Source organism: Drosophila takahashii, chromosome 3R (genome assembly GCF_030179915.1).
Source record: "Drosophila takahashii strain IR98-3 E-12201 chromosome 3R, DtakHiC1v2, whole genome shotgun sequence".
Lineage (NCBI taxonomy): Eukaryota > Metazoa > Arthropoda > Insecta > Diptera > Drosophilidae > Drosophila > Drosophila takahashii.
The window spans coordinates 23,450,691-23,460,973 of record NC_091681.1 but is presented as its reverse complement, the minus strand read 5'-3'; the positions used below and the strand labels follow the sequence as shown (position 1 = coordinate 23,460,973).

The 10,283-nt window shown below is 41.8% G+C and overlaps 1 protein-coding gene across 4 annotated transcripts; it reads left to right on the top strand.

Annotated features, from left to right (window-relative positions):
• The first annotated feature begins 318 nt into the window (after positions 1-318).
• Abd-B (Abdominal B) lies at positions 319-8,420 on the top strand. 4 transcript variants are annotated; one of them, XM_017145279.3, is made up of 5 exons: positions 319-2,258; positions 3,214-3,431; positions 3,526-3,727; positions 5,682-5,896; positions 5,955-8,420. In XM_017145279.3, exons 1-5 carry the CDS (start codon positions 1,547-1,549, stop codon positions 6,144-6,146), a joined length of 1,539 nt encoding a protein of 512 aa, XP_017000768.2. In that variant the 5' UTR covers positions 319-1,546; the 3' UTR covers positions 6,147-8,420. The 4 variants fall into 4 exon arrangements, with proteins under 4 accessions (XP_017000768.2, XP_070072223.1, XP_070072222.1 ...); XM_070216122.1 differs by having other exon boundaries at positions 1,447-2,258; positions 3,214-3,425; positions 3,529-3,727; XM_070216121.1 differs by having other exon boundaries at positions 1,448-2,258; positions 3,214-3,425.
• Positions 8,421-10,283: the final 1,863 nt, after the last annotated feature.

The window sequence follows — 10,283 nt, the reverse complement described above, 5'->3', positions numbered from 1 at the left end:
AGAGCAGCAGCAGGAGCAACGGCAACGGCAACAGCAACGGCAGCAACTAGCAACCACCACCAGCAGCAGCAGCAACATCAACGGCACAGCAGCAACATCGGCGCATGCCCGCGCTCTCTTTCGAGTCACACGGACAGGGAGGCGCCGCTGCCTTTTGTGCTAAGCTGGCTGGCCTCTTGACTCTTTAAGCGAGAAAGGGAGAGGGAAGGGGGAGCGAGAGCGAGAGAACGCCACCGCTTCTGAGTTTGAGTTTCTGGTTCTGTTTCCGTGCTGTGTTGTCGGTGTGCCAGCGATATGTTGTCGCCGTCCGTTGCTGCCTGTCAGTGTAGATTTGTGCTTCGCTCTGTTCGGTTGGAAGGCGCGCGGGCGTCCATCAGCAACTACAACAGCAACAACAACAGCAACTACAGCAGCAACATCCAAGTCAAGCGGCCCTGCAACTTCGTCGAGGACTGGGACTTGAGCGATTTCCTACTCGCCGTCCATTCAGCTGGGAGTGTTTCGCTCGCACGGTTCAAAAACCAAACTTGAACATTTTCAAAAATATTATAATAAATAAATACAAACGCTTTTGGAATCGTAAAAAAATTTAAATCAAAACACCAAGTCCCCCGGCGATGTGAGGAGAAATAATAACATTTTGTTAACTGTTGCAAACATTGCGTTTAATTGTTTGTTTTGGTCGTAAAATCAAATTTTATGACCAGCAACATAAAAAGCGAACGCCAGCAGCAGCAGCAACAACAGCAACAACTACTGCAGGCCTTTAAAAATAATAAACTATTTATGATAATTATAAAAAAAGGAAAAGCAAAATAAATAAAAACAAAGACCGGCCGAAAAGTGAAAAGAAAAACTTTGACCAACAAGAGAAAATTCGGAAATTGGAAAATTTTTGAAAATTGGAATAAACGAAAGAAAACTGAAAAAAGCCAATTTGAAAATATTGCGTGAGTTTCTGGCGACCGCGAACACCCTGTGCAAACCGAAACTGATTCGATCCCCTGTGCGACAGCAACAACAAAGTGACTCTCTTTGCCCGCTCTTTAGGCGCTGTGCGTGTGTGAGTAAGTCGGCGTGTGCGTGTGACCGCTGACGGACGTCTGTGTGCGTGTGCGGTACGCAAAAATAAAAGGGGCAGAAAAATACAAAAACTGCTTTGGATATTTAAAAAAAAAAATATAATTGAAAACGTAAAAAAATTAAATAAAAATTAAACAATTAAAAAGAAGTCACAAAAGATAAAAGACAGAGAAAGGTCGGTGGGTCGAGGCGATCGACCCAACTGCACCGCCTTAGACCCTCGCCGCCGCAGTTCGAGTGCAACGCGTCCAAGATAACCGTAAATATTCCACCCCTCCCCCAGACCCCAACCATCCCGCTGGCGTGCGCTCTCTACGACCCCCACGATGTCTCGGCAGTCGGGTCGCACGCCGCTGCCGGGGCGTGGTGGGGGCATCACACACACACCCACTCCCACCTACCCACCGCCCACCCGCATCCGCACCCGCATCCGCATCCCCAGGCGCATCCCTCCCTGCCCGCCATGCAGCAGCACCACCTGCAACAGCAGCAGCAGCAGCAGCAGCAACAACAGCAGCAGCAACAGCAACAACAGCAGCAGGAGCAGCAGCATCTGCAGGAGCAGCAACATCTGCAGCAACTGCATCACCATGCCCACCACCACCTGCCTCAGCCTCTGCACACCACCAGCCATCACCACAGCGCGCATCCCCACCTGCAACAGCAGCAACAGCAGCAACAGCAACAACAGCAACAGCAGCAACATGCAGTGGTCCCCTCCTCGCCGAACTCTCTGCTCCAGCAGCAGCAACAGCAGTCAACTCCCACCACACATTCCACGCCCACGCATGCGGTCATGTACGAGGATCCTCCGCCTGTGCCAATTGTCGCCGTGCAGCAGCAACTTCTTCCCGCTCCGCAACAGCAGCAGCAACTCCAGCAGCAGCAGCAACAACAGCTGGCGACAACACCGGTGGCCGGCGCCCTCAGTCCCTCCCAAACACCCACTGGACCCTCCGCCCAGCAGCAACAACAACAGCAGCAACATCTCACATCGCCCCACCATCAGCAACTGCCGCAGCAGCAACAGACCCCGAATAGTGTTGCCAGTGGCGCCTCCGCGAATCTCCAGCAGCAGCAACAGCAGAATGCTGCAGTTGCTCCTGGCCAGACGCAGATCGTTGCGCCGACCACGGCGAGTGTTTCTCCCTCCAGTGTTAGTTCTCAGAAGGAAGGTGAGGTCCCAGAAATATTTCCAGACATGGGGTTGAAAACTATTGGGAATCCTTATTGGAAACCCTAAAACTCTGTGGGAATATGCCATAAAACATCTTCAGAAAGGAAAATGTTATAGAACAAAGTGAAATTGGGAACAGGGCCGTTTTACTTTTTTTTGTCGCCAATGCATTGAGTGTTCCAGTTTTCTTGATTGCAGCACGCTTAAAAAGGCTGATAAGGGTTTTCTTGACTTGCCTTGAGAATCGTCACGCCTTTTGTTTGTTTGTAAAAAATGTTTCTCTTTTTTTTTGGCCAATTTTATTAATTAAGATGATTCTTATTTATAGAAAATTTTAATTTCAAAAGTTAAAAGCTTCAATTTTTTTAAAAGAAAAAATTTGTATATGTTTTATTATACTACATTATTATCAAAACCATATCTCCTTTTTTAAAATTTCGAAAAAATTCGTCCAACATTTGACAACATTTTACATTTTTTACTCCAATTTGGTATTATAAAAAAAAAAATCTTATCATTTTATATTTCTTTAAAATTGCAGCTTAAACTATTGAATCATAAATTTATTCGAAATAATATTGGGTTATATTTAACAATCGACTAAATTTAAAAGTCATTAAGACACCAAACGTTTGTATCCAACAGTCTGTAATTTATAAATGGTATCAAAAAACTCTTTTTAAAAAAAGTACGGAAATTATGAAAGAATTTTTTAACCAATTCGTATACATAAACACATATTTGACCTAACAAATAAGTTATAGGTTACTATAATATTGACGTATACCAAACTATTAAGCGCTATGCCACGCCAAGTGAGAAAATGCAACAATGATCAAGTAGCCCGTGATAGAGGTCGATTTAAGCAAGCTCAAGTAGTCGTTAAAATTAGATTTGCCTGACTTTGAACAAATATTAATAGCATCCAATCCGCGTTTCCCGTTTGCTTTCAGACATCAATATGTCCATCCAATTAGCGCCACTGCACATACCAGCCATCCGGCCAGGCCCGGGATTCGAGACGGACACCTCGGCGGCGGTCAAGCGGCACCCGGCACACTGGACCTACAACGATGACGGCTTCAACCAGTATCACGCCTCCGCGTCGGGGTACTACGACCGCAAGCACATGTTCCCCTACCCCTATCCAGACACCCAGTTTCCGGTAAGTGTAAGTGTCCGAGGTCAACACCCACCACCCATCATTACCCCACCGATGTCGTAAACAACTCAGTTCCAACCCAAAATCACCTTCTCCCCCGCAGCAGTACTGGACCCAAGGCTACCGCGCCGATCAGACCACCTCCGCCGCGGCGGCAGTGGCCTACATGAACGATGCCGAGCGCCACGTCAGCGCCGCGGCCCGCCAGTCCGTCGAGGGCACATCGACGTCCAGCTACGAGCCGCCCACCTACTCCTCGCCGGGCGGACTTCGCGGCTATCCCAGCGAGAACTACTCCAGCTCAGGTGAGTCCAACAAAAAGTCAGCACATTTAAGCGCGACCAGTCTGGCAAGCACAGAAAACAAATCACTCATTTTTCAAAATTATTACAAGAATTTTGTAACAGATATTTTAAATTTTTCTGAATTGTAGTATGGAAAACTTTTAAAATTTATTGGTTGTTTTTTCTTTTTCTTGTTACATTTTTATCAGTCATTATACCCGTTACTCGTAGAGTAAAAGGGTATACTAGATTCGTGCAAAAGTATGTAACAGCTAGAAGGAAGCGTTTCCGACCCCATAAAGTATATATATTCTTGATCAGGGTCACTAGCCGAGTCGATCTAGCCATGTCCGTCTGTCCGTCTGTCCGTCTGTCCGTCTGTCCGTCTGTCTGTCTGTCCGTCTGTATGAACGCTGAGATCTCAGAAACTACAAAAGCTAGAAGGTTGAGATTTCCCACACATATTCTTTGGCTTCCTACGCAGCGCAAGTTTATTTTAGCCGAGCGCCACGCCCCCTCTAACGCCCACAATCGCCCACTAACGATTTTAAAATGGGTCCTGTGCCCACATCTTTAAAGATTTCCGAGAAGTATAAATGCAATTTTGTTGTGTATATTTATACCTATCGAAATGTAGAAGACATTTTTCAAATCGGACCATTCATTAAAAAGTTATACGCAATCAAAAACTATATATCTATCTCCCTCGCACTCCCTTTAGCTGAGTTACGATTGTTAGTCGGGACACCAACCCGACACAGCGTTCGCACTCCCTTTAGCTGAGTGACGGGTATTAGATAGTCGGGACAACAACCCGACTATAGCGTTCTCTCTTGTTTTAAAATGTTTTAATTAAGAAATATTGTTTATTGACCTTCTGATCTTTTTTTTGCCTCATACTTACAAATAATGTTTAATGTTCAATATTCGGAATAGAAGTAAATATCGGCCTAGATTTTGATTTTAAACATTAATTATTACAATTTAATCTTATACTTAGATCAATTCTTCAATTTAATTGAATGCTGTCTTAAACTCAGAATGATAGAATTTTCAATACTTCATAAAAATAAAAATAAAATAATCCCCTATGGGTTAAAAAGTTTTTGATCTCTCAATATTCAGTTAAAAAATAAATACGATTTTTCTATGTGCATTGAAAGTTCTGTAGTTGTTGTGTTGCTGTTTTGTCACCGTATCGGTTGGAATAGCGAATTGCGAAACCGGCAAGTTTGTCGTTCAATTAGCGTACTGCAAAACAGCCCATAAATCGATTCTCGCTATTTGGCTAGCGTTACGCCTTAATGTGGGTGTGAAAGTCGTTGGAAGTGCATTCTATGGGGGTTGCCTGCTTATGTTTGTGTCTTATCACCAGAAGTTTTCGAACCGTCAGAAGAGTGTCTGTCAGCAATTCATATTTTCCCGGGGAGCCCCCAATAGTAAAGACAGGTATTTATCGGTGTGTATTTCATTGAAACGACCTCACCAGCCAGTTTTACAATTATAATGAAGGTTTTCTGGGGTCTTGGTAGCAGCTAATTAATGGTTAATAAAAAGAAAGATGTTTCGATTTCAAAAGCTGCCCGATTAATGTGACTTTCTACTAGCATTTAAATAAAAATAAATCCAACTTGTCACTTATTTTGTACATTAACTTAATTGCTTCATTTGGGCGCCCAATGAGCGGGAACGAATGTATTCATTAAACATTAACCACTCGGGTGTGAATATGGGCCTGATGCCAATTCGGAGCTCCGCTCCCCGTGCCGCGCCAATTAAGGGGCCATAAACGCTGAATTGAATAATTTTGTATTACGCTTATTGCTAAACAATTTCCTTAATTGCACTATAAACTTAACGATCTGATACTGCAACGAACACAAAAGCAACAACAATGGCAGCAGCGGACCACCCGTACTTTCTATATATGAAGTAAATCACGAAGTTTAACCCATTTATTTGATGATCGTTTTAGGAGCCTCCGGTGGTTTGTCGGTGGGTGCAGTGGGTCCTTGCACGCCCAATCCCGGACTGCACGAGTGGACCGGCCAGGTGTCCGTCCGGAAAAAGCGGAAGCCGTACTCCAAGTTCCAGACTTTGGAGCTGGAGAAGGAGTTCCTTTTCAATGCATATGTGTCCAAGCAGAAGCGCTGGGAGCTGGCCAGGAATTTGCAGTTGACCGAGCGACAGGTGAGTGGTTAATAATGGTTTCTAAATAATATTTATAATAATATGTTTATATCTTTAGGTCAAAATATGGTTCCAGAATCGGCGCATGAAGAACAAGAAGAACTCGCAGCGCCAGGCAAATCAGCAGAACAACAACAACAACTCGAGCAGCAACCACAACCACTCGCAGGCGACCCAGCAGCACCACAGCAGCCACCACCTGAACCTTAGCCTAAACATGGGTCACCATGCCGCCAAGATGCACCAGTGACCCTTGGACAACAGCAGCGCGGGCGCCATGGGCTTTGCCACCTACTAGCAGTTAGCCAATCCGGGTTCGGGCAATCCGCCCAACTCGAATCTGAATCCGAATCCGAATAGCAATCCCAACCCAACCATGTCCGATCCGAACCACCATCATCTGATCAAGAACGAGCTGGCCATGGACTTTCCGTGTTAGCCCAGCGATAGAGAGTTAAATGTACAAAAAACACCAGAGATCTCTAGGATGCGGGATAGGAATATGTAGCCAGGAGGAGGAACAGGAGGAGGATCTGGAGAAGCAGCTGCCCAGAAGTGCGCAGGCGTCGCTGATGTGTGACCAAGCAGCCGACGTTGATGGAAATGCAGTTAGTTATTAAGTCAGTTCTACGGATTTACGGAGATCCACAACCCAACACGATAATGCAGCTTAGTTCGGTAGTTGAATATAGATACGAGTAAGATGAAGAAGCAGCAGCAAAAGCAGCAGTTAGCAGATGCACTTGAAATTCAATTCGCAACTGTACGAAAATATATGTATGTACGTATTTCTCTCAACGCTCTCATTAACCTAGGCGAGCACTATGAATTTTCCGAACTATAAATTATGAATATGAATATACTTAAACGTCAGTGAATATAACCCCGCATAAATTATGAATACACGCGTTCGAGTAGTAGATTTTACCATAACTATCCACTTAAGAGCGGCCGGAAGCGGCGGAGAGAAGCAGAGCAGAGCAGAGCACATTGTAGACCCAGATAAATGTTCTTGAAACAAAAGAAATTGTTTAACAATTTTCGGACCCCTCACAGATCCCCGCAAATGCAAACACACACACTCCGCAGTCTAGGATAAATTTTGTCGTGTAATGTTCGTAATGTCGTGTCGTGTCCTTTGATACCTTCTAAGTTCCTGTATATAAACTAAGACATCGCGCTGATTCCCGGCCGAAGCCAGCACTCGATAACTAAATTAATGCAGATACTATATATTGCAGAGATATTCAATACTTGTATGATATGAACTCGAATTCGATTTTAGCAAATGGTTAATCGTAAGTCGCAAAACAAAAAGCAAATTTAAATGAGTGTGTGCATGTTTACTCCATAGTTGAAGTCGCTTTCGAATTAAATTAACTCTAAAACCAAGAAAACAAAAAACAAACCTACTCGTAAAGCTAAAGCAACAAAAACTAAAGAGAAATACACTTTACTGAAGTAAGCGAGTGTGGAAACGATGGAGAGATGGGGAGATGTCGAGGAGGAGTAATTAGCATACCGTAACAGCTACTTATATAACTTACACATAGTACATATAGTAATCGTACATATGCATACATATATTTTCATGTGTACCGACGCCGCTTGATCCTGATATTAAGTCTAAGTTTAGTTGTGTTGTGTAATTATCGATTTTGTTAATGTTTTGCCCCGAGCATTATATTATTATGCTAAAACCTATACCTATACCTACACCTAAACCTACACCTACACCTACGCCTATCATTATATGTGTATAATTAGCCTATACATACTTGATGAAGAAATGATTTCACCCACTGCTTTATTCATGTTCTTGTATTATTATTATTTCGAGCCCTCGATAAGTTGTAGTCTAAAGTCGGTTATGTTTATGATTATGTTCGATTATAGTTTGTTTAGTGAATTTTAATCTAGCGTTAGCAATTCTCTTTTTTAAAAAGTTAATTATTGTGAATAAAATACAACAAGTTGCAGAAGTGCAAAAATATACACACAATTCAAAAGTATCCCAAAATATTTCGCGGTACCATGCTAGCCGTATTACATTCTTCCACACTTTCTTGATTCCTTGGTATCCTTTGATTTAGTCACACCTGTTTCTTTTTTCCACCCATTATTTCGGTAAGTACACCAAAGAGGAGGAGGATGTTGACACATCGCAAGCGACCTCTCACCATCGAATTTATTCATAGACATCCAGATACTCGTACTCGTACAGAACGTAAAGCAAAATACGTATGTTATGTACCGCACTTACTCGTAAGCGGATCAGCTCGTAATCGCCACTCTCTCAGCCCAAAAAGAAATCACGAAGCTTTCTGATCATCAAACGTACACTTTCTGAATCATTTTCTAATTTCGGAGAATTTCTGCTTTTCTTTCATTACGTTTTCTGAGTTTTTTGTTTGATTTTTTCGCCTCTGGTATTGTAATACAGCGCTTAAATAAATTTAAACTAGAATTAATAGTCTTGTTTCGGCATATGTCTTAAGATTAAATAAATTATTATGTAACTGTGTGTTTTTCTGAACTTTCTTAGTGTTTAAAAGCTACTACGGTGTAAGGGCGGGTATTTTTTAAAGCTTTTTGGTACGAAGAAAATTAATTCTTATTTAGCTTCTTTCGATTTCGTCTACCTTAAATCAATGCTGTCAATCGTTAATTGACTTTTTATAATTTAAACGTTAAGAGAGATTTGTTGCCCAGGTAATGACTATCATAAATCACTTAAAGACAAATTAATTGATAATTACGTTTCGTATTTGTGGTTAAAAAGGTAGGTACATCATTCAGGCACTTTATTTAAATTAATACCTTAATAGCCAGCTGATAGTTCTGCAGCCTGCACAATTGTATTTAAAATATCTGCATTTATCAACAAAATATAGTCCATTGACTTTTTGGAAATATTTGTTGCATTTGCAGCTTTCTTCAACTTTACTGGGCTGTCGATATATGTATAAGGGCGGATCAGTGGCGGATCTAGGATTTTGTTGTGGGCGGTGATATTAAAACAATTTTCTTGCATACTTTCTGAATATCAAAATTTCCTTTATTTTTTACCCGAGTGGAGGATGATATATCACCTTTTGTGGACCGCGCATATATGTAGCTTCCTCAAGAACAATAGGGTGAACTATTTTTACAATTAATTTGTTTAAATTATTTTGCTTAAATTATTTTGCCTTTTTTTATATCATGTTTTGTGCTTATGCTATTCTAGTTAAATTTTGATTCGTGGCTGGACCAATGAAAACGGCACTCGTGTACTTCAAGTGGTTTTTAAATAAGTTCAAAGTAAGCTTAAGCTGGATTTAATAGTTTTATTCACCTTAAATTATTATTGTTGTATAAAAATCCCTTTAAATTTTCCCCGCAATATAAGGGTACATAAGTCATCATTCAGGATCTGATGAATAATGCTGGACCATTTATTAACCATTATTTAAACAGCGATCTAAACAGCTGGATGGAAGGGTGCTACCTCAAGCACCGATGTCCGAGATGCGACTCCAATCATCGAGTTCCATTCATCTCCTGATATATTTATTACTAGGTAATGTCAGCCACAGAAATTAAGAATAACAATGACGTACCGTTAGACCGGGAGTAATCTTGACGAGCTTCCTAGCGGACGTAATTGACCAGTTCAAGAGAGAAGCTGGAAAGTAATTTCCAGAAAGTAATTTCCAACTTCTCTCTTGAACTAGTCAATCACGTCGGCTAGGAAGCTCGTCAAGAACTGGTAGCCAATGGCAACCAGCTGCTCGTCATGGGGGCTTCTGTCTAGGCTAGCTTCAAGCATTTGCTTAGCCCACTTCTCCAGGGCGAGGACCTCAGTAATGCGATTGAATTCGCGGCTCTTCTTGATTTACGACGGCAGATTGAAGTAGATGTAGACGAGTGCCGCTATCATTGGTCCAGCCAAGAAAACCAAAATCTGGATCATTTTGAATAGTAGACGAGTGACGTTATCATTGGTCCAACCAAGAAAACCAGAATCTGGATCTTTTTGTAGGGAATCGACTTTTTGAACTGCTTTTGGAAAAGTTGACGGCTTGACTGTGCAAAGACGAATGTCCTAATATCAGGTAGAAGGTAAAGTCAACGGCAGTCAGCTTGAAGTTAAAAACAAAAGCCTACCACATATGTTTGTGAATATTACGTTACGCTACTACGTTTATCGATAGTCGGTTTTTGCCAAAAAGACAACAGCAAACAAAAAAAATCAACTTTGGTCAGAAGTTTTTAACGCAGTGAAGAACACGTTTTCGGCTCTATAAAATGTACACAGGAAAAGAAATCAGTCTAAAATTGTGAAAAATGTTCTTAAGTAAGGAATGTTTTACAAGGTGGTTTGACAAATTTACCTTACAATAAA

What these genes read in the sequence shown, in the direction of transcription:
- Abd-B (XM_017145279.3), top strand. Translation starts at nt 1,547, where the DNA reads ATGCAGCAGCACCACCTGCAACAGCAGCAGCAGCAGCAGCAGCAACAA. An exon ending in TGTTAGTTCTCAGAAGGAAG is followed by an intron (nt 2,259 to 3,213) that starts GTGAGGTCCCAG and finishes GTTTGCTTTCAG; the next exon opens with ACATCAATATGTCCATCCAA. An exon ending in TGCAGTTGACCGAGCGACAG is followed by an intron (nt 5,897 to 5,954) that starts GTGAGTGGTTAA and finishes TTATATCTTTAG; the next exon opens with GTCAAAATATGGTTCCAGAA.